At 57.3% G+C, this 23,023-nt stretch overlaps 1 protein-coding gene and 1 non-coding gene across 5 annotated transcripts; both read right to left on the bottom strand.

Moving 5' to 3' along the window:
- Positions 1-2,170: 2,170 nt before the first annotated feature.
- Positions 2,171-2,294, bottom strand: LOC149749865 (small nucleolar RNA SNORD97). The gene has a single exon (XR_016392896.1). It is a non-coding gene; the product is annotated as a small nucleolar RNA SNORD97 (small nucleolar RNA).
- A 3,941-nt stretch (positions 2,295-6,235) lies between these two features.
- On the bottom strand, positions 6,236-21,994 carry LOC149749866 (PDZ and LIM domain protein 7). Of its 4 annotated transcripts, none has more exons than XM_089909752.1 (13): positions 21,931-21,994; positions 20,870-20,975; positions 16,975-17,126; positions 16,864-16,894; positions 15,870-15,886; positions 15,471-15,607; positions 15,274-15,310; positions 14,218-14,279; positions 13,834-14,071; positions 12,655-12,835; positions 6,946-7,066; positions 6,733-6,848; positions 6,236-6,577 (listed from the first exon to the last, which is right to left on the bottom strand). In XM_089909752.1, the coding sequence occupies exons 2-13, from the start codon at positions 20,963-20,965 to the stop codon at positions 6,491-6,493; spliced, it is 1,275 nt and encodes a 424-aa protein (XP_089765878.1). In that variant the 5' UTR covers positions 20,966-20,975; positions 21,931-21,994; the 3' UTR covers positions 6,236-6,490. The 4 variants fall into 4 exon arrangements, with proteins under 4 accessions (XP_089765878.1, XP_089765877.1, XP_089765879.1 ...); XM_089909751.1 differs by lacking the exon at positions 15,870-15,886 and adding an exon at positions 16,290-16,408; XM_089909753.1 differs by lacking the exons at positions 12,655-12,835; positions 14,218-14,279; positions 15,870-15,886 and adding an exon at positions 16,290-16,408.
- Positions 21,995-23,023: the final 1,029 nt, after the last annotated feature.

The raw sequence follows: 23,023 nt of genomic DNA on the forward strand, positions 1-23,023 counted from the left end.
GTCCCCATATGCCCCATGCCCAGTTTTCTCTATTTTCAGGGGAGCAAGAAGTTTCCCTGCTCACCCTCCCTGGAGCCTACCCTTCACCCCTCCACATCATTATCATCCTATAATTTGTACATCTGTAGTCTGTCTCCTTCCCGCATTTCCCTGGCACTGCTCTGGCCAAGGTCGCCAGAGACCACTAAATTGCCAAGTTCAGTGGCCCTGTTGTAGTCCTCAGTTTCCTCAACCGGTGGGAGCAGGGTGACCAATGATCACTACCTCTTCTGCAAATCTGCCTCCCATCAGCTACCTGCTGCCCCTGAAACCCACACACTCAGCTTTGGTGGGTGGGTGCTGGGTGCCTCCTTGGAGGCCCTCCCACCAGGCTTTCATGTCTACCACTCCCAGCACTGATCACCCTTCAAGTCTCTCCCACTCCTAGATCTCCAGCTCCTCCCTGCCCCTCCCCCCCTCAGCACTGGGAGCCTAGTCCAATGGCTTCTGGGTCCCCAGAGTGGAAAAGCCAAGAAAGAGGGAGGATTCAGATCCAGAAGCTGGTCACTTGCTGTGTGACCTTGAGGAAAATGCTTTCCCTCTCTGAGTTTCCTCTTTGACAACATGTTGTGAGGATAAGATATGACTGGATGAAGGCTTAGGAAGCAAGAACCCCTTCCCCTTCCTCCTTGCAGCCCCGCCCTCCCACGCCCACCTTCCTGCTCTGCACTCCCCCACACCTCTCAGAGAAGGCTTCAAGGCTGACATGTAGGTTTCAGGACTTTTTCAGCACCAGCTGGTGGAGCCTTCTCTGCCCTCACCCTCCCTCTGCAAGTTCCTACCAAGCACACCTTCAGAATTTGCCCCCTCATCATTACAATGCTCCCAGCACTTTCCAGGTCTTGCCCCTGGCATGGGGCCAGCCACTTTCACCACTTAGCTCTGCTCCTGAGCCGCACAGACTACCGTGTGACTTTAGACTCTGCTTGGCCTTTCTTGTCTCACTATAAAATGGGGATGATAATGATGGTACCCACCTCATAGGGTCTGTTTGAGGAGTTTTCTTTTTTAATTTGTTTATTTTATTTATTTATTTTTGGATGTGCTGGGTCTTTGTTGCTGCGCATGGGCTTTCTCTAGTTGCGGTGGGGGGGGGCTACTCTTTGTTGCAGTGCGCGGGCTTCTCATTGCGGTGGCTTCTCTCATTGTGGAGCACGGGCTCTAGGCGTGCGAGCTTCAGTAGTTGTGGCACACAGGCTCAGTAGTTGTGGCTCACGGGCTCTAGAGCACAGATTCAGTAGTTGTGGAGCATGGGCTTAGTTGCTCCGTGGCATGTGGGATTGTCCCAGACCGGGGCTCGAACCCATGTCCCCTGCATTGGCAGGTGGATTCTCAACCACTGCGCCACCAGGGAAGACCCTGTTTGAGGATTTTTTAAAAGTATCTAGAAAATGCTTAAAATGGCAACTGCACATAGTAGGTGCTATTGACACGTTGGCCATTATTACTATTTCACAGCTGGGAAAACCAAGGTTCAGAAAGGGGCAGTTACTTGCCCTGTAATACACAGCTGGTGAGTGGCAAAATCTGTATGGGAACCCCAGTCTGTCCTGCATCATTTCAGCATAGCACACACCCTCCCTGCTTCCCCTTCTAGCACCCCCATTTTTGCATCCAGGGGCTGGCCTGGAATTTGGTAGTAGCTCCTGAGGCTACAGCTGTGGGGTCTAGGGAAGGAGTCAGGGGGCAGGGATCCTAGGCGTGGAGAGCAGGATGTCTGCCCAGTGCAGTGGATGTCCATGGTCAGGCATCCCTGCCCATCTTCCAGTTGATTTTCCACTGCAGGCTCCAGAGGGGAGCATGTGATTCAGGCCAGTGGGTCAGAACCAGTGACTGCTTCAGGAATGGACACATGACCCAAGTCAGTCCAATGGGAGCCAGCCCTGAGCTGGCCCCACTGGATGTGGGCCTGGAGCTGGCTGAGGGGCGTCTTTGCTAATAATGGGGAGAGTTGCCTGAGAATAAAGCCAGCACTGAGAAAAGCAGAACTGAGAAATGGAGGTGGGGGGAGATCTGGGGGTGGGGGGTGCGGACAGCGACCCGGGGGCTCAGAGACTCCTGATATACATCCATGGGTACTGGATCCTGCTATGTCTGAAGCCATTAACCTTTTAAGTTAAATGAAACAGATTATCCCTGTTTTTTTTTTTTTTCTTTGACAGGCGAACATAGAAGTACAGAAAAGAGAGAAAGAAGGTAAAGAATTCCAGCATTGAGTCCTCTTAATAACGTGTCTCTTTATAATCATTGGGCTATCCCTGTTTTTGCTTAAACTAGTTTGAAATGCAGCTGAGGGTCCTTCCTAGTTGACCTAGTCTCCAAGTAGTAGTCATTTTTGTCAGTGGCAAGGGACATGGGTGAAAGCTGAGTTGACCTTCTACTGCTCCCGGGCCCTGAGTGGGAGAACCTAGGCTGGTCTTGGGACTCTCCCTGGCCACTCTGTAGTGACCCCACTGCACAATCTCCCAGGGCTGACCCCAGCCTCCTGAGTTCTCCGCAGGCTCCCAGCAAGCTTCTTCTTGCCCCACCATAGCTCCTGGAACCCTAGGGTCGCCCCCACGTGCCCTACCCTGCCCCACTTTAGGTCCCAGTTGGGGAGGAGCCCTTCCTCCACTCTCAGGTTTGGCTTTGAACTCAGGCCAACTCAGGTTCGATTCCCAGCCCTGGCTGCTGCCCCCTGTGTGCCGTGGGGCAGGGGCCTTTAGCCCGTAGCCTCAGCTGCCTTCCTATAGCAGGACCCTGTGTACCCTGTGAGTGTTCCAAGGCCCAGGTGGGGCCCAGCACCAAGAAGGCAGCACCAGAATCATCAGTTCCTGCCTGTGTACCCTGTACTCCACCGCCTGTCTCCCTGCTGACTTCCAATGAGCTCAAGCTGCTCAGAGCTGGAAAATGCCCCTCCCTGGCCTGCTGTCTCTCCAGTTGCCCACTCAGCCCCCCGCCAAGGGCTCTGCCCCCTCGGCTGGGGGGACTGCACTCTCCAAGGGTGCTAATGGCCTCCCATGCCCTGTACAAAGACATTTCCCAGTACCCTTGGCCTCCACCTGCATAGCCTCACACCCAAGCTTGAGAACACCGTGATCCCTGCAGTTCTGTGTTGGGGAGGGCGGGTGCTTGGAGGTGCCATGGGGGAGCACCTTGGCCTTTGATCCATGGAGCAGCAGACCCGGGCCATTCAGGCTGGGTGGCTCTGGACAGGTCACTTTCCCTCTCTGAGGGAAAAGTCCCTCAGATGTTCAGGTCCCTCATCTGAACATCTTTAATGATATCTCTCTTAAGCATGTTTTGATGATTAAATGACATCTAAGAGATTGCTCTGTGGTTCCGGCAGAGAGAGAGGTGGCTGTTCAGAGCAGGTCCCCATGCTTGTTTTTACTTCCATCCAGACCAGCTCTGCTTTCCTGAGGTTCAGTCCCCAGCTCTCTGCTCTTTGCTCTACTCTCCCTTTACATCTGCCCTCCAATTTCTTCAACCACCTTCCCTTGGCAGGAGCCTCCAAGCTGCCTCCTCCACCCCTCTTGGCTACTCAGCTGACCACGACTGCTAGTGGTCCTCTGGGCCCACCACAGCCAAGCCTCTTAAGACAGCCGTCTACACTCTCATCTACACACTCTCTACACCCTCCCCCTTGATCTTCCAACCCTGGCATCGGCCCCAGCTCTCTGCTAAACTGATCTGGCAAACTTCACCCTGTTGCAAAAGGCCATGGGGACTCCTCGGCCTTACCTGCCTGGCTGACACTCTTGGCGACTTCTGGAAACACTCCTGGCCCGCCTGGGCTTCGCTGCCTCAAGCTCCCTCCCTCCAGAGGCTGTGGTCCTCCACTTCTGGCAGCTGCTTCTGCTTTCTCTGCCCTGTGCTGTGATGTTGCTACTCCCCCATGTCTCATGTCTTCTCTATGCTGCGGCCCTGGCCATCCTCACACTGGATTTGGTCCACGTTTATTTTTTTTTTATAGGATTTAAAAAAAATCTAACTTAGTTGCCAACATTGAAAAACCAAATTTCACATAGAAGTCTGAATCTCTGGACGCTGTTGGTAAACTGGCAGATCTGGCTACAGCTCAGCATTCCCACACGGCTGCCCCCAGAAGGCCCCCCACAGACGGCTTCCAGCAGCACTCACCATCCACCCCTCTCCATGGAAACCAAGGATGGACTGAGAGAGCTTCATGGTTCAAGAGAAGTGGGAGGGAGTATATTTCTTTGTGGAAGTGAAAGATACTCTGCATTTAATATGCCAAGGATGTCCAGGGACTTCCCTGGTGGTCCAGTGGTAAAGAATCCGCCTTCTAATGCAGGGGACATGGGTTTGATCCCTGGTCAGGGAACTAAAATCCCACATGCCACGGGGCAACTAAGTCTGAGTGCCACAACTACTGAGCTCACGTGCCTCAACGAGAGAGCCCGTGTGCCGCAAACTACAGAGCCCACGCGCCCTGGAGCCCGCATGCCACAACTAGAGAGAGAAAACCTGCACGCCACAACTAGAGAGAAGCCCGTGCGCCACAACGAAGAGCCCATGCCGCAATGAAAGATCCCGCATGCCTCAATGAAGACCCCGCATGTCTCAACTAAAGACCCGACGCAGCCAAAATAAATAAATAAAATAAATATTTTTAAAAAGGCAACAAGAAATTCTTAAAAAAAATAAGCCAGGGATAACTATGTTGAAAGAAAATGACATCCTACCTGCCTTACTCCTGTTGTGACCTGCCTGGGCCCCTCTCTGGGCATCAAAGACAAGTATCTGTGATAACTACCCCAAACTCACTCCCAAATTGAATCCAAGGTGAATCTAGACTTGAATATTCTGCTGCTCCCTGAATTGGTCTCCTAAATGTCCCATAGGCACCTCATTCAATCATTCAACAAACATTCACTGGGCATCCACCGTGTGCTAGGCACTGTTCTAGGCTCTGGCAAGACATCATGAAATTGGAAAAACCCGAATGAACTTTTTGGCCAATCCAGTAACAGGAAGCCCTGCACTCATGCTCCAGGGGTCCTCGAGAGAACACAACAGAGAGGCCCTTCTCTTCTCTTAAAGAGGACAGGCCCAAGCATCTGTTGAGAATGCCAACAACTTTAGATGTGCTGAGGTTCCTCATGCCAAGGGAGCCCTGGAGGACAGGTGGCCATGGGCGCACTGAATTGTCTTGGCCTAGTTTGGGGCCTCTCCTCAGTCCTTCTCCAGTCCAAACTTGGAACAGGAGAAATGACAGTCCCCCTGGGGTAGTGGAGGGCACCAGTGGGAAGCAAGAGACCCCAGGGAAAGATGGGGCCACCACCATAGCCTCCAGGTTTTGAGGTAGCATACAGAAGTAAGCTTCCGAAGGATCCTCCCTGGAGCATGGCACTCAGTGCCGGCCAGTCCCAGGGCAGTGCAGCCAGCTTCGTGCCTGTCTTCTAGTCTGGCTCATGGCTCAGCATCTGTGCGACTTTGGTCAGGTCTCCTAAGCTTTCATCTATAAAATGAGAATAACTGCAGGCACCTCACAGTGTTGCTGGGAGGATCATGTAAGATGATGTGAGGAATGGCTGGTATACTCCAGATGTCTAGCAAACCTGCCTTCCTTCCTCTCCTCACCTCTCATCCCAGGTCTCCACTCTGGGCTCCCTGGGACCTGTCACTGGATCCCATCTCTGCCTTTTGGCTTGTTGCTCTTCTCTTCCCCTGAGTCCTGCCCCTCCTCCCAGTCTCTCTCCTTCTGTCCACCACACTCACGGCTCTCGGGGCTTTTTCTACAACACAGATCTGAACACTTCTGTGCCCTGATCTCCCCACCGCCACCTTGCCCTCAGGAAGCAGTCCTGGCTCCTTGTCCTGGCACTTGTGGCTTCCCAGGACCGGAGGGCTGCCCTCTCCAGCCCCACCTTCTTTGCCTGTAGCATACAGATGGCAGCGGTCCCTCTAGGCCCTCACTCTGGCGTACTGTTTTCCATGTCCCATCCCTGAGGTTGCCCCTCAACTCCTCTTCTCTGACCTCCACGCCAGGCCAGCCCAGGTGCCCCCCACTTCTGCAGGTGCTGGGCCCAGCACATGCGATTCCCCTTTGCCTCCTCCTGCTGACTGAGCGTCCTCCGTGTCCCCATCACAGGACCACCAGGACAGTAAGCCCTGGAAAACGTAATCTCCACCCTGCTACGTGCCTCAGATCCCACCTTTCTTGATGCGTAGGGGGAAGTGCACGCTGGACACAGCTGGATATAGGTTTATTGTGGCACTGGACGTGAAGAGGGGCCGGTGAGGCCAGCACCAGTGTGCGGAGGTGGTGGAGGGAGTGGGGGGAGGTGAAGCGGGTGGGCAGGGGCTCGGGGAACTGCAGGCTCAGGCCAAGAGTCGGGGTTGGGCAACTTTTGCTGGCCCTACCCAGAAATCTGGGGCGATGACTCCAGAACCAGCAACCCCTCCAGCTGGACAGGGCAGGGTGGCAGCAGTGGGTGGGAGGGGCTCACACGTGGGAGAAGGCGTGGCTCTTGCAAAGGGGCTTGTCCTTCTTGGAGTAGAAAGTCTTTCCTTCCAGGTTGATCTGACATATCTGGGAACAGCCAAGGTCCAGTTACATGGGGTTGGAGGTGGCAAGAGAGGCCCCTTCCCAACCTCTTAGGAATCCCAGAGGCAGGGGTGGGAGGGAGGCTGGTGAAGAACACAGGGCTCTGGGGGCGGGGCCTGAGTCGGAGGAGGGGCACTCACCGCGCACACGAAGCATGTATCGTGCCAGCTGAAGCCCAGCGCCTCCAGGAAGCGGTCCCCGGCATCGATCTTGAAGTCACAGCCTCGACATTTTGTGCCAAACATCTTCTCATAGTCTGGAGACACACAGAGAGGAAGGGGCCCCTGGGTTCTCCCCTGCCCGCGCCCCGCCCCCTCACCCAGCCCCGCCTCCTTGCCTGTTCCACCCGATACCTCGCTCGCAGTAGGGGGCGCCCTCCTCCATATAGAAAGCCCTATTCCGAATGGGTGTCTTGCAGGCCGCACAGGTGAAGCAATGCACGTGCCAGGTCATCTTCAGGGCGTGCATGATCTCCTGGGAGGAAGCGACAGTCACTTGGCAGCTCAGCACCCTCCTCTCCAGAGCCGGGGACACAGGAAAGCAGGCTTGGGTCCTCTTTCTTTCAGGGTAAATGTTACGTCTGCACACGCATTGCTGCTACTTTCTTTCTCCAACCCTGAGGTCTCCCCGTGGCTGTCCACCACGCCACGTCTAAAGCTCAGCTCCCAATCTCTGCACCCCATACCTCTCGCATTCCCACAGCTGTCTCCATCTCAGTTGATGGCAACTCCATCCGCGTGGACCAAATTCCCTGCTTTCTCCCACACCTCACTTCAGGTCCACCAGGAAATCCTGCTGGGTCCACCTTCAAGATGCGTCCAGATTCTGAGCACTTCTCACAGCCTCCCTGATGTGAGATGTGAGCCTTGGGCACCTCTGACCTGGATGACTGCATGAAACTGGCTTCTGTGCTCCTCCCTCTGCCCTTACAGCCTGATATCAACCTGTGCCAGGCCACATCCTTCTCTGCCCCAATTCCTGCCTAGTCCACATTTCTCTGAGCAAAAGCCAAAGCCCTGGGAAGGGCCCAGAGGCCAGCAAGTCTGGCCTCTGTCCCTCTGCTCTCCTCATATGGCCTCTCATCCCTGGTTGACACACCAGGCACACCGTCTTGGGGCTTCACACCAGCTGTCCCCTCTACCTGGACTGCTCTGCATCAGATACCTGCAAGGCCCACCCCTCACCTCCTTCAAGTTTCTGCTCAAAGGTCACCTTCTCCATGAGGCCCACTCTGACACCACCAGTTCATAGGCCAACCCGCCTTCCCAAAGCCACACTCCCAATAGCGCTTTCCTTTTTTCCATAACATACTACCAGGTAATTTACCTATTTTGTCATTGCTTATTGTCTGCTCCCCACCCCCCTCTTCTTCCTGATCCAGTGTAAGGTCCAGGAGGGCATGAAATACCAACTGTCCTGTTAGTAGGTATATCCCAACAGTGCCTGGTCCATGGGTATGCATCACAAGTGCTCGTGAGTTGAGTTAACCTGCTCCAATGGAGGCCTGCCAAAGCAGAGGCTGCTGGTGGGCTGAGCTCTCCCTGGGGCTGGGACCCCCGGGCCAACCAGGGCAGCAGCATTCCTATCCGGAGCAGGCAGAAGGCAATGTGGAGCCCGGAGGGGGGATCAGATCTTTGAGTTCAGCCAGACCTTAGCTGTGTGGCTTGCCCAACAGCTTTACCTTCTCTTTACATTTGGCTCCTTCCCTTTTGAACTGAGAGCCTAATCCCAGCTTTGCAGGGGTGTTGTAAAGATGGTCCCACATCTAAAGCCAGGGGTCCCAGACCCAGTGCCTGCCAAGGCCAGGTGGGGACTGTGCTGTGGGAGAGCACCTGTTCTCCCTGCGGGGGTGGTGCTGACCACTTCATTCAGGAACGCCTGGAAGGCTCAGGTGGAAATCTAGGTGTTAAAGTCAAATCCAGTTTTTCAACGTTGGCCTTTAATTTAAAAATGAAGTGTGGACCAAGTAAGACAAGACATAAGTGTGGGAAGCACCTAACTCTCAGCTGGCCCGTGTGACCTCTATAAAATCTGTCACAGGAATTCCCTGGCAGTCCAGTGGTTAGGACTCCATGCTCTCACTGCTGAGGGCCCAGGTTCGATCCCTGGTCGGGGAACTAAAATCCCACAAGCTGTGTGGAGTGGCCAAAAAAAAAAAAAAAAATTGTCACATCTCACATATACCTCTCAACCACCCTGGCCAGGAAGTTACTGCCACCCCCATTTTAGTGAGCCCCAGAGAAAGTGACTTGCCCCAGGTCATACAGCCAATAGACGGTGGAAATGTGTTTTGAGCCCAAGTCTGGCTCGCTACAAAGCTGGCCCTTCCCACTGCCTGGTGTTGCCTCTTTGCAAGGAAAAGACAAAGGGTTGGGGGAAGGAACTTGGCTGTGAGCCCACAGAACAGGGTCTTGGCAGGAGCATGGGGAGCCCAGAGCTGGGCCCAGGGGGAGCATGGGCAGGGAGGCAGGTCTCTGCCAGTATCCAGAAGAACCCGTGAGCCAGTGTTCCCTATCTCATGCCCAAAGCTTCCTAAATCTATCTGCCTCTCCCATCCCACCATGCTGACCCAGGGCCAGCAGCTCAGTTCTCCTCCTCTAGCTGTCTCCCCCTGCCCCAGGGAAGCTTGCCAGGCACACCTGACCTCAGAAGTCCCCAGCTCTGAACTTCTAACACGGCCCCTGCCCCCCTCTTCCGCCTCATCTCACACCCTCCCTGGGTGTTGCCTTGTGACACAGCTCTTCCCTCCTCTTGGAGCACTTTCCCCTGATCCTTCTCCAAGCTAATTCCTACTCATGTTTTAAGTTCAGCTTAGAGGCCACTTCCATCCACTCCTTCAAGTGTTAATTGACCACTTCCTATATATTGGGCACAGCATAATGTGTGAGCAAAACAGCCCTGGTCCCAACCCATGAAGTGCACCCTGGGGAAGAGATGGGACAACAGGACTGGAAGGTAGTGAGCAAACAGTGGGGAGCCTGGGCTGGTGGGGAGGGTGGGTATCAGGGAAAGTACCCCTGAGGAAGTGCTTTTTGAGTCCCGGATGAGAAGAAATGAGGTAAAGAGAGTGCTAAAGAGTATTCCTAGCAGAGGACAGCCTGTGCAAAGGTCCTGTGGTGAACGGAACAGCACACTGGCAAAATGGAGAAGCCCATGTGGCTGGAGCACAGACTGAGGGGGGCTGGTGGTGAGTGGTGAGCCTTGAGAGCATAGTGTTCCAGAGGGTCCCCAGACCAGGGGACAGGTCCCCTCTAATGTGTCCCCTCCAACTCTGCTGAAACAACGTGATTGTCCTGTGTTTCTCTCCCCATGCTCCACTCTGAGCTCCGAGAGCAGGCATAGTCCCAAGCACCAGGCACAGGCAGAGCCCAAAGCGCGTGGTAAATGGGAAGGTTAGCTTCCTGCCCCATGGGAGGGTGAGGTAGGAGCTTCCTGGGGTCTGTCAGGCCCTGGAGCCCCTGCAAGAGGGGAAGCTGAGGGCCCTTGGGCCACACTGTGGAACCACTGGCCTGGGCTAGGGCAGGAGCAGGGCTTGCCACCTTACTCTGGGCTTACTCTAGGACCCAGGAGCCAGTCAGGCTCTGTGAGCCTTGCCTCCTCATCTGTGGCCTGGGTGATAACGCTGCCCACCCAAAACTGGGGCAGGGAGGGACAAGAGTGCCGTGCAACACAGGCAGGGCCATCAGCGAACAGAAGGGCCTTGATCTGTGGGAAACAAACCCAGATGCCAGCTTAAGAAAGGTCCTGGGATCCAACCCGTTCTGCTAGAACAGTCCAACAGGGTATGGCCTAGACTGGTGGAGAAATTACTGTGATCTTGGGCAAAATTTCCTCATCTGTAAGATGAGAATAATCAAACTGACTTCGTAGTACGATTAGCTGGATGCCTACACATAGTAAATGACCCACAACACAAGACTGTGATAATATCCTTTCTTCCCTTCCAGTCTACTGATGGAACCCCCATTTTTTGCTGGGCACATATCTATACCAGACTATATTTCTCAGCCTCCCTTGCAGCTCAGTGTGGTCATGCGATTGAGTTCTGGGCAATGGGATGGAAGCGGAAGGGTTGGGTGGCAGCATCTTCTAAAGATGGCTCCCAAGAGCCTTCTTCTCATTCCAACATCCTGCTGGTTGGAACGTGGAAATTTTGCCTGAAGCTCAAGCGGCATCTTGGACTACGAGTGGTAAGTAAGCCAATGTTGAGAATGTCCGAGAAACAAGATCCAGGAGCCTGGATCTGCCTACAAGTCCCAGATTGCCCACCTCTGGACTTTCTTAGGTGAGTAATAGCCGCCATTATTTTTTCTATCACTTGCGGTCAAGGTAATCGTCACTAACATGACCATCACTACAGAGCTCTCTAGCCACATCTGGAAGCTCTGCCTATGAATCCAGAAATGGGGAGAAGCATGAGCGGCAAGAAGAGCCCAAGCTGAAAGTCAGCAGTGCCTGGGGCTGCTCTGGCTCGGCCCTCATGCTCTGCAGCCTTGGGCAATTTCTGCCTCTCTCTGGGCTTCAGTTTCCATACAGGTACAACTGAAAACCCCCTCAACTTGTTACCCTGCCTGTTATGCTCCCCTTTCCTCAGGCTGCTGAGCCCCTGACACCCTCAGAGTCCCCTCCCTCTGTGTGAGCTCCTGGGGGCAGGGCCACGCCTGTCTCTTCACGAGGTGTCCCTAGCGTGGGGCATACTGCCCACACTCAGTAAAGAGAACGAATGGGAGAAGGTAGACAGTGCATCACTCTTAACCCATGACATGTGCTGACTCAAGTCCCAAGCCCAGCTCTGGGTGGTAGCTAGGTTGCCCTGCAGGAGACCAGGCCAGGCTATGCTGCATATTTAGCCTCAGCGAGAAGAACAGGATTTTGAATCACAAGTTTTTGAGCCTAAATTTCTGGCTTTGCAAATCAATAGTCCTGTGTCCTTCAAGCCCATCAAGTCATCTTTCAGAGTTTCCGTTTTCATATGTACTAGGGGCGGCAGACACAGTGCATTAGCCTCCCAAAAGCCTGTCACAACCCCCTTCTCTTTTGCCTTTCTCCCTTACAGAGGACAGAAGCTAAAATACTGGATTTGCCAGCTTCCCCCATGGTCCAGGTGCTCACAGGATAACAACTCCAACAACTGAGATACAGATTCAAGTTCCTGGTTTTTCTTCCAGAGTCAAAAGGCAAAACCTCATTAAGAGAAAGCATCTGCCCCAACCATGATACAATACACTTGAGGACAAAGATCTACATGCTAAGGGTTTTGGAACTTAAAAAGAGGAAAAGCCTAAAGGCATCCTTGAGCTGCTATTCCACCCCTGGAATTCTTGTGATTGAAGTAATTACTCCTTCTGTTTCAACCTCTGCAGTGGGGTTTTCTATTACCGAAGCTGAATGCAATCCCCACACAGCAGCCATCTCTTGTTTTGGCCTGACTAGCACTTACCTCCCTTCTTTGGGTAATGTCATCCTGGTTTTATTTTCAAGGAACCAGTCCTGTGGTTCAGGCAAGGCCACCAGACCCCACTCCAGGAGGGGGTGTCACCCAGGCCTGGCCAATTAGAGTCATGGGGCTTGGTTCAGAGATGGGCATCAGCACTGGGACTCTTTATACATCAACTGGCACAGAGATGCTCTCTTTCACTTTGTGGTGCTAACCTGGGGAGATGTAACCCTGGAGCCACTGTGACACCATCTTTGCCGCTTTCTAGGGAAAAGCATGCTGGGAACTAAGCCAACAAAGATGAAACCAGAGGCAAGTAGTAGAAAGACTCCTGATGACCCCGGGATACGCATTCAGCTGGGCCTGAAGTTAGCACCCCTCAGCCTTTCTGATTATTTGTGCCAACACTCTCTTGCTTGAGCCCTTTTGAGTAGGATTTAGGTCATTTGTTAAGAGGATCCTGATTAATGAAAAGTAAGGTCAATATAGCAGCCCGACTGTTAGGCTGGTAAGGTTCCAATAGGCTCCTGCAGGGAGAGCTCCCAGGCTCAGGAGTTGCTCAACAACGCTCCTCAACACTCAAGGGTCAGACTTGCCTTCCCAGCCACCCGCCAGCCCCACTCACGCCAGTGATCTTCTTCTTGCATTTGGCACAGCTGGGTGCATAGCGCACGTCATAGCAGGGCGGGCAGAAGATGGCGCCCTTTTCCTCGAAGAAGCCACCCTCTTCCAGGACCTTCCCACACTGACTGCACACAAACTCCTCGGGGTGGTACGCGTGGCCCAGCGCCACCAGGTAGCGGCCCCTGGCGGGAGGCAAGGGCAATGAGCAGGAATGGATGCAAACGAAGTCGGGGTTCCTGGCCAGAACCCCACGGGGTTTACCCAACACCTACTATGAAGCCTTGAAGGGAAAGTTCATTCTCTCCATCTCCAAATAGGGGAGAAACAGGCTTGGGAGGTGACTTGCCCAAGGTCACACAGCAAGAGAGACAAAGCTGCACTGTTTTGATGACAGGAGATGAGGGAGAGGGGCAGTGTTGGAAAAGGAGGAAGGTTACACTGGGTGAGAGCTGCTGATTTGGGCCTAATAAGTTGAACCCAGGGAATTGGTGCCCTGGGGGGGGGGGGCAGGAGGCCTGGAGTGCCCGTGAGCCCTGAAGACCAGTGGGCACTTGAGCTGAGCCTGGTGCCCACCCTGTCCTGCTTGCCTGTTCCATCTGGCCTGGGGAGGGCCCTGCAGGTCCCAGAGAAATGGGGATGTCTGAAGGAGGGGGTGCTTCACAGAGCCTAAGAGCTGACAGGAATCTAGAGCAGTGCAGGGCCTGGGATGAGAACTACGAAGGCACACTGTCACACTGATTCTGGGGGGCTGTGTGACTCTGCTGGGCCCCGGGGAGCAGTGCAGAGAGGGAGGGACTTCAGGGGCTTAGCGGAGAGAGACCGAGTGAGCAGGAAGGAGAGAGGCAGAGGGACTGGGAAGGGGAGGCCCTTCCTTGCCCAGAGAGCAGCGAGTCTAGGGCTGCAGCTTGGCTGTGTCATTGGCACTTCCTCCATTTCACCAGGGCAAATGCTGAACAGAGGCTAATGACGGGTGGGCTGCGGGTAAGGAGTGCGGGATTCAGAACCTGAGGAACCAGCCCAGGTCCCTACCCTCACTCCAATAGGGAACCGAATCCTCATCCTCCCGCAGGGGCGGCTGAGATGAGTGGGGAGATAGATGGGGGAGCAGAGATCAGAAAGACACCAGGGCTGGACTTGAGGTCAGGAAAGACCACGGTAGGAAAGGAACAGGGCCACCCACCGGATGACCTTGTGGCACTGGTGGCACACGGGAGTCTTGCCATTGCTGCCACCGCCGCCTCCAGGGCCCCCTCCAGCGGCAGCCTGCACAATGGAGGTGCGGTTCTGCATGGGCGTGGGTGTGGCTGGCTGGGTGTGCCGGGTCAGCACCGTGCTGGTCTTGTCCGGGGCGTAGCGCTCGGCGAACGCAGGGTCCACAGCCCAGGGCGGGCGGCTGGTGGGGCTGGGGTTGGTAGGGCCTGCCAAGGCCAGGAAAGTGACTCCAGGGGGGTGCCCAGGGACGCCACAGGACCGTGGGGAGACCCCGGGGCAGCTTGGAGGGGCCCACCCCCATGCCTCTGGAGGCTACCCCCCCTTCCCCAGGCCCGAGCCCACTCTCTCTCACCAGGCCAGGGTTCCTGGGGTGTAGCTGAAGCTGGGGCTGGGGCTTCTGTCCTGGGCACCTGGCTGTAAGATCTGCCATTCAAGGCCCTGCACGGCTAAGGCTCCTGGCATGGCTCCACCCCCCAACCTTGGTCCTGCTGGCCCCATGGGAGATGCGTGGGTGCATGAGAGCTGCTGGGTTGGACTCCAGGTCCCAGTGGGGTAGGGATGGGTAGGGCAGCTTCTCCTAGCCAGGTTCCAGCTGGCTGGTCTGTGGCACAGGGCTGGGAGGTGGAGCAAGGCTCTCACTTCTGGGGCAACTCTTGGGTCTCCTTCTGATGGCAGGGCCCCCTTTTCTGGGTACCCCCACCCACTGAGACCCAAACTGGCAGGGCCCATACTGGATCTTATCCATCTAACACCCCCTTACCCCAAATGCAAACCAAGCCTACAAAGATAGAAGACAGAGGCAGAAAAAGCAGGGCCGAGCATGTTTATTTTCATGCCTAAGCCAGCACAGACCTGGCAGACGGCAGTACCATAGGGCAAAGAGTGAAGACAGTGTCAGATGGAGCCGGGCCCTGTGCCAGGAGGGCAGCCGAGGCCAGGCCAGTAGGAGGCTCAGTCCAGGGGCAGGATAGGCAGGGGTGAGGTAGGCAGAAGCTGGAGGCACCAAGGGTGGGGGGGTGGTGCCTGGGAGGAGGAACAGAAAGAGAGAGGCAGAGAGGGCAGCCGGCCGGCGAGGGCCAGGCTACGACTGCACGTTGAGCACGTGGGCAGAGCGCTGGTGGTGCCAGTCCCGGAGGCGGGTGTAGCGTGGGCTCTGCAGCTCCAGGACATACTTTTCCCTGAGGGGCAGAGAGAGAAGGAGGAGAAAGTGGAAGGAAGGAGAGATGGAAGGGAGGAAGGGAGGAAGGGAGGAAGGGAGGAAGGGAGGAAGGGAGGAAGGGAGGAAGGACTGAAGAAAGGAAGGAGAATGGAGAAGCCTGGCTAGGGATGGCCAGGAGCAGACACAGGATGGTGGGTGGAATGGGAGAGGCAGGAAGTGAGAAAGAGGGGCTGGAGCTCGTCCTGTTACCTTGATTTCTTCAGATGCTCCTCATCCGGGTCTTGCACTGAGAGGGCAGAGGCAGGCATTGACCAAGAGCAGACAGAAGGCCACCCCAGCCCTGAGCCCTGCAGAGGGTCACAGGGTGCCGGAGCAGGCTCCAGCCAAGCCCAGGCCCGGGTCGGGGGCCAGGAAGAGAGTCTGCCCTGCCCTGGGATGGCACTTACTGAACTCGGTGCCCGTGAGGTGGGCGAGAATGCGGAAGGAACGGGACTGGCCTGTCCCAGGCCTCGGCCGCCAGTCCTCCGTGTCCTCCATGAGCCGCTGCTTGCTGGCATCTGGGACCAGCGGTCGGAGCGGCTGTCTGCAGGGAGGGTGTGGCTCAGAACCTCGTGCTGGGGTGGGCAGTGGGGGCAGCCCCTCCCCAGATTTGGTACATGTGGGCTATGGTGATGGCAGAGTGGGGAAGGGCAAGGCCAGGGCCCTGCTGGGTGGCAGGTTGGATAGGTAAGTGAGAGGGGAGGAGGGCAGTCAAGGTGAGAGTAGGGCAGCCAGGGTGGGGAGGGGCCACCACCCAGAGTGCCAAAAGGAAGAAAGAGAGGGACAGGCAGAGGGGGCTCACTGACTTGTCAGGGGTCTGCACCTGTGAAGGAAATAGACACATGGACAGGTAAAGGGACAAAGAAATAGACAAGGGGAGGAAGAAAGACGGCAAGGGGTCAGAATAGCTTGAGGCAAGGCTGCACTGAGCGTCTAGGGCTCAGACAGCCCGACACTAAACCCCAACCCCAGGCCACCAGCGAGGGGGCGCTGCCTCGTTCAGAGCCTCCAGGAGGACAGTGCCCAGGCAGGAGCCACACCCTCGGTGGGGCCCTGTGCCTGCAGTCCCCGCCCTGGCCGCCAGGGGTCGCTGCCGCACGGTTCCGGCCGGGCTGGGGCGCAGCGCAGACTGAGCAGCAGCGGGCAGCGGGCGGGCGTGGGGTTGTGGACAGACGGCGTGGGCGGTGGGCGGGCAGGAGGGATGTGGGCGGGCAGGGTGGACGTACCCATTCTGCTGCGGGGCGCTGTCAGCGGGCTGGGGGGCCCCGAAGGGCCGGGCCGTCTTGTTGAGGGAGGCGCTGGGTGCAAAGGTGTACCGCGGGGGGTCCGCGGCTGGGGCCAGGGCCTGGGCGGAGACAGAGCGGGCAGGGCGGGCAGGGGCGGGGACCTGGCTAGAGTGGGGTGCCCCTCTGGCTCGGAGAGGACTGCGGCGCTCCAGCCCCACCCCCACACATCTGGCCTGAGGCTACGGGGAAGGGGCGACTCGGGTTTCAAGGGGCCCATTTGGGAGCGATGATCTCAGCCCACGCGGCCCGAGGGCGAGGGCGTACTAGAGCAGCTTGCAGCACAGGCCGGCGGGAGGCAGACAGGCAGACGGACAGACAGGCAGATACGCGTGGTACCCTGACCGTGCGGCAGCCCCCAGCCCAACTCCCAGTCCCCAGACTCCCCAGCTCTGGCCTCCACCCTCTACTCCCGGCCAGGGATGGGGGTACCAAGGCTGCACCAGGGAGGGCAGGTCAGCCCGGACGTCCAATCCCACCCCGCCTGCCACCCAGATGTCCCAAGCCCCTCACATACCTTCTGCGGTTTGCTCTGAGGCGGCTGGGCCCTAAAAGAGAAGGGAAAGGGGTGTTGATGGGCAGCCCCAATGGCATGCCCACCTGCCAGGCCTGCTCAGCGCCCGCATACCTGCTGAGACCCAGGCTGAGGCGCTCCCCACAGGCACGGATCTTGTTCTGGGCTTCGATGTGTGTGAGGCCCCCCGCATTCTCACCATCGATACTCAGCACCCAGTCGCCCACGGCCACGCCGGCCTGCGCAGCTTTACCTCCAGGAGTGAGCTATGGAGAGACAGAGGATCGTGGAGGCCCAAGGCTCTGCAGGCCAAACTCAGGCCAACAGCAGCCACCCCTGCCTTTCCTTAGCTGCCCCACTTGCAGAACCCAGAGGCCTCTTCATTCAACATATTTCTGGGCAGCTGCTGCATACTAAAGCCATCTGGAAGGGGGTGGGGCTCACCTGAGCCTCACCATCGCCCCAATCACCCTGCTTATTTATTCGTTCACCTCCGGGGACCCTCCCCACAGTCCAGAAACTGCTGACATCAACAAGCAGCCACCTTCAGGCTAAAAGCCAAGCTTCTCAGCTCCAGCCGCAGCCTTTTGAGGCCCCTGCTGGCCTCTCGCCCAGGCCATTCCACCCACCAGACATGCCCTCTGGCTTGTGCGTGTGGCATGTACCTCCCTGAGCACTGCTGGGTGCTCTCATTGACCTCTTACATTCCTAGCACCCTGTCCTGGGGCCATCATCAGGGATCTACCGGAACACTTTGAGCACCAGGAATAGGCCCCACCACCTCTAGGTTCCTGGTGATCAGTGTGACTGAATGGGGTCCAAAATGTCAGCTGGGGCTTCACAGGTTGTAAATAAATACGGATGTCACCCCCAAGCCCTCAACTGCCACATCACCCTCTGCTCCCAATCCTTCAGGCTCTGAGTTGTGAATCCCTGGTTCCCATGGCAAATGAGAAGCAATACTAGGCTGGAAAGAATGGTCACCGCCAGCATGAGCTGAAACCATCAGGATGACTTCTGGGAAGTGGTGGGCTTTGGCGAAAGGAGAGTGGGATGGGCTGCCTATGGTGTGAGAGAGTCCAGCTATTTACGAAGGCCTCAAATGCTGGAAGGAACCAGGATTTGGCCTTGAGATTGGGAGGAACCAACAGCAGTTTTAAGGCCAAGGGGGGGTTATTTGCCAGGGTCCAGATAGAGGTGACCCTGAAGAACCCCACTGGGCCCTCCCAGCCCTCTAGCCTAGTGGCAGCAACACAGGCGGGAGTGGCACTGCTGTTCATAAGTCTAAGCCCACAGGGCTGCCTGGCCATCTGGCAAGGGGCCTGGCATTGAGCAGGTTTGTGGGGAAGTGCTGGGAGGCAAATTCACAGTGAGATTTGAGGGGTACAGGCTGCCTGTGGCCCCATGAGGCTCATCAGGTAGGCTGATGCTCAGACTCAGTTGAGGCAGAGAGAGGAGGTAAGGGGTTCCAGAGAGATGGCAGAGGGACCAGATGCAGAGACTAATGGCACTAGGGCAAGAAGGGAGAACTGGGTTTGATGGCTCTATTTCATGCTTGGGAAGTTAGAAGGGTAAGACAGCTGGGTGGCCCTTTCTTCACCTGCTAAATGGTAATAGCAGCTTACGCTTATTGAGTACCTAGTACTGCCACACACTGAATCCTTCAACAACCCTGTGGAGTAGAGTCTGGGAATATACCTATTTTACACATGGAAAAACAGAGAGGTTAAGTAACTTGCTTCAAGTTACCCAGCTAGCAACTCAAGAGGCAAGGCCAGGACCCTGACCCTAAGGCCCCACCCTACCAGGCCATCTCTGCTGAGAGCTGGGGCCCAACTCAGGGGTCAGCCCTCTGGCTGGAAAGACCCCCTGACCTCCTAGCTGGGTTTAGGGCTTGGATCCCCTACTTACCTCTATTCCAATCCAACCCCTTATAATGGGCATGGGGAAGTGACGCCCTTGCAAGGAAGTGACTTACTCAAGGTCGTGGTGAGTCAGTAGACGGGAAACCTGGTCTGGCCACTCCCTACCCACACTGGCTGGCTCCTGGGAGGTGTGGGCTAAGCCTGAGGTGGGGGTCTCAGGTTGAGCAGGAGCAGTTGGCTCCCAGAGAGGAGCTGGGGAGCTGGGGACTACTTCCTTCTCTCGAGTGAGGAGGATAGGAAGCACAGGAGGGATAGGGGAGTGATCAGAGAGGTGGAGACAGAAGCAGAAGGGGGGGGCAGGGGGGGCGGGGTGTGTCTGGAGAGAGAAGCAAGAGGGCCCAAGGGACCAAGGAGGGAAAAAGCCAGGGGGCTGGACACTGCATGGAGTAGGGGGTGAGTCAGCCTGAGGGCTCCACTGAGCAGCCCAACCCCCAAGTCCCAGACATTACCTCATCTCCCAGGCCCGGGCCTACAGCCAGCCCTAGCCCCTCCCTGCCCCCCTCCATGCTGGGGTCAGGGGAGAGAAAGGGTGCCAGCCCAGCTCAGAAAAGACCACCCCACACACCCACCCACCAGGGCCTAGGTCCAAATCCAGGGATGGGCTCGGCTAGTGGCCCCACCCACATGCTGGGGCTGCTGACAAGGGAGCCTGGGCTCAGAGTGCCCCCAACAGGCCACATCTGAAAGTCCACCCCTTAGGCTACTTTGTTGCCCATCCCCACCAATGAAGAAACTGAGGCTCAGAGGTCAGCCAAGGCCCCAGCCACACTGGCCAGCACTTTCCCAGGGAGGGGAGTATAGGGTAGGTTTCCAGGGCTGGCAAGGCTTGAGAACTGGGTGTGGGATAGGTGTATGTGGTAGGGACACCACTGCCCTTGGCTACCTTGCTGGTAGGGCAGCTTCCAGGGAACCCTGTGGAAGGGTCCCTGGGAACAGTGACTGCCTGCCTGCCCTGGCCACCAAGCCCAACTCTGACAGACTCTGCCTTGGGGCCCCCTCTAGCTGGGCCCTCTGGCCCCCTCCGGGCTGTGCTTGCCCTGGGCTTCCTGCCAATAGCTGCCTGCCCACCAGGAGCCTGGGTGGGCCTCTCTGGACAAGCGGATATGGTGACAGGAAGTCCCCACCCCCTCCTGACCCCCAGGCCACAGTCAGAGATACCAACCCAAGGGCTGGCCTCGTGCTCTCAGTGCGGGCAGTTTGTTCTATGTCCCACAACTGACCCCACAGCTGGAGCCACAGCCTGGTGGTGATCAGCTGAGGGGCCCACTCATGGGGTTCAGGGGTCCAGGCCTAGGCCAGCTTTTTTCCAGCTCTGCAGACTCCAGCCACCAGTTGGCCATCCCAGCATGGGACTGCATTCTTGGGCTTATAAGGCAATCCCCCTGCCGTAGGGAGGAGCCAGCCCTCAGCTCCACCCCCATCAGAACAGGCTCTTGGGAACTGAAGTCACAGCCCTAGAGCCCGGTCCCAACCCCTGCTTGGGGTCAAAGGCCACTGCATCCTGAATGGGACCAGTGGCTGGGATAAAGGTCCTCACATAGGCTGGGGAGAGTCAACCCACCCACCCACAAAAACTGCAGGCCATCCCTGTGCCTGAATTCCAATCCCTGCTTTGCCATGGAATCGCTGAAGGAGCCCCTTCACCTCTCCAAGTTATCTCAACTGGATAAACAGGATGACAGTTGCTATTCCTTGGGTGGCAATGAGGATGAAGTGAGATCCTGCAGTCAGAGTGCCCTGCCTGGGGTCCAGCTCCAAGCATTGCTCCCTGAAGCAACTTAGACCCTTCCTGGAGACCTGAGGCTCCCCTCCTCCAGAAATGGCATCTCCCTGAGCCTCGAAGGTGGCCCCAGGAGCTTCGTGGACTGGCATCAGGTACAGTGCAGTGCTGTGGAAGTGTGGGAGCTCCTTTCCTAGTATCTGCCTAGTTGGGAGTCCTTGTGGCAGGAGCCCACATCTCTGGACCTGGACACCTCCTGGCCTACTGGCCTCAGCTCACTCCTGCTCAGACTCCTCCCATCACTCACTGGAGATCTGAGTACCCAAAGATTCCTGAAGGAGCCCCTGTCTCAACCTAGGCTCACCCGGGAGATGGAGAGGGGCACATTGAAGTCCTTGCCCCCCTGCAGCCGGAAGCCCCAAGGTGCTGGCCCCTCTAGCACCACCTTGAAGGAATCCATGGTGCCGCTCCTGAGAGGAGAGAAAAGGTGAGTGATGCATAGTGGGTGCACAGGCAGGCCCATCACAGGACACCAGCCTCGGACTAGTGCCAGGCAGGCACGGGCAGACGCTGAGCACACCCAGGGGGAGGGTAGGCGGGCACCTTGTTAGGTTTGGCTGGGCTACTAGCTGGCAGACCTCACTTTAGAAAGACAGGGGCAACCCCCCTTCCCTAAGGAACTGGGAGGGTGAGGGGAGCCCGCATCCAGTCTTGAGGTTCCTCTCATCCAGGAGTGGATCGCAGGGCTAATTTGGCACGGCCTCCTCCCAAGCCAACCTTGAGCCTCGGACTGGACGGCAAGGCCAGTCCGGGGCCGGCGCTCCTCTCCCCCGCCCCCAGGTCCCGGCAGGCAGGCCTCGACTCGAGCCTGCTCGGACTATATAAGGCATGTAAGCTGACACTGTGCGGAGAGCCAGCGGAGGGAGCACACAGGGGCTTCGGACGCGAGGGGGAGGGGTGGGGAGGGAGGCGGCTGGAGCGGGTCCTAGCCATTCCAGGCCCAGTCGAAGCTGCTGGGAGCCAGGGCGGGACCCCTGGGCGCTAGGGGGGGACTGCGAGGGGGCGCGGCCCCTGCGGAGGCTGGTGGGGGCTGGGACTCCAAAGCGTGGCCAAGGAAGGGGATTCATCGTGGAGCTCAGTGGGGGTGGTGCCTCCCACACAGGCCTGCTACCATCCAGACGTGACTCAGTTTCTCCCGCCCGGGCCCCATGCACTGGCCGAGTCCGGGGAGTAGGGAGCGGCGCAGGCGCCAATCAGCCCCGCCGCAGCCGGCTTTGCCGCAGGAAGGCGGGGGCGGGGGTAGGGGCTCCGGCCCACCGGAGGAAGCGCAGAGCTGGCTAAGACCCCCAGTACCCCCTGTGGTCCCCAGTAGGCCTCTGCTCCCCGCCTGGTCCTGCCCGAGACGCCCCGCGCTGTCGCATGTACCTGCCCGGCCCCGCCGGGGCGCTGCTCGCCGGCGATCTCCAAAGAGCAGCGTTGGGATCCGCCGCCCGAGTTCTGACCCCGCCCCCGTGGCCGTCGTCCGCTTTGAGCCCGCGTAAGGGGGCGGAGCCAGATACCACGCCCCTGTCAGAGTCACGGCCTCTCGGGCGGTGGGAAGCCCCACCCAATCCTTCCGCTCCGCCGAATCACGAAGTCCCATCTCGCTTTGAGCTGTAAGACACGGCCCTCGGGGCTTGGACGGGGCCTGGGCGGGGACTGGGCTGCTGGACACCTTCCTTGCCCCGGAGCCCGACCCGCCGTTCTCCTGGCCCCTTGCGCCTCCCGTTGGAGGAATGAAAGGAAAGCCGCCTTGGAAACCAGACAGATCTGGACCTCAGTCATCTCTGAACCTTAGTTTCCAACTCGGAAAAATGGGACAATAATACTCGCCTCTCAGGGCCGCCGTGAAGACAGGCACAGTTTGGCGTAAGGCACAGCCATTGGCGGCTCCAGAATTTCTAAATCGGACGGATTTGGTAGAGAGTTGTGGGGGGGGGGTGCCTCGAGGTGGGGTTAGTGGAGGAGGACACAGGGGAGCTTGAAGTTAAGTTTGCAGAACACTCCACCGAAGGCAGAAAATAATGGCAGCGGACGGACGTGGAAGGGCCCTTGGCTCGGCCCCGATCCTGACCTGTGGGCCCTGCCCTTACTCCTATCCCCGACCCCCGGCAGTCAGCAGCCTGTGGCCCTGCAACCACGGCTCAGCGCTGACTGTCGCGATGGGTTGTGTCCTGGTATCCCGCTCCAGAGCGTGCAGCGCCTCCAATGGTGGTGTCAGCGTCCCCACTTTGCCCCAGTGCTCAGCCCCCGCAGCTAAGCGCAGGCGGCGGGGGAAATTGAGCAGGGACCGAAGTGTGTGGGTGGACGAATAGGCGTTCACCTCTCAACTCCTTTTAGGGCATGGCCCATGCTATTCTCCCCCCTCCACCATCATCTTCTGCATCGCCCCCTCACTACAGAAACCGATGTAAGCGTTCTCATCTTTAAAGAAATTCTCTCTTGATCCCACATCCCTCTCCAGCTATCTCTCTTTTAT

Source organism: Delphinapterus leucas, chromosome 3 (genome assembly GCF_059928025.1).
Source record: "Delphinapterus leucas isolate spDelLeu-1000000601 "Yukka" chromosome 3, BTC_Dleu_Yukka2, whole genome shotgun sequence".
Lineage (NCBI taxonomy): Eukaryota > Metazoa > Chordata > Mammalia > Artiodactyla > Monodontidae > Delphinapterus > Delphinapterus leucas.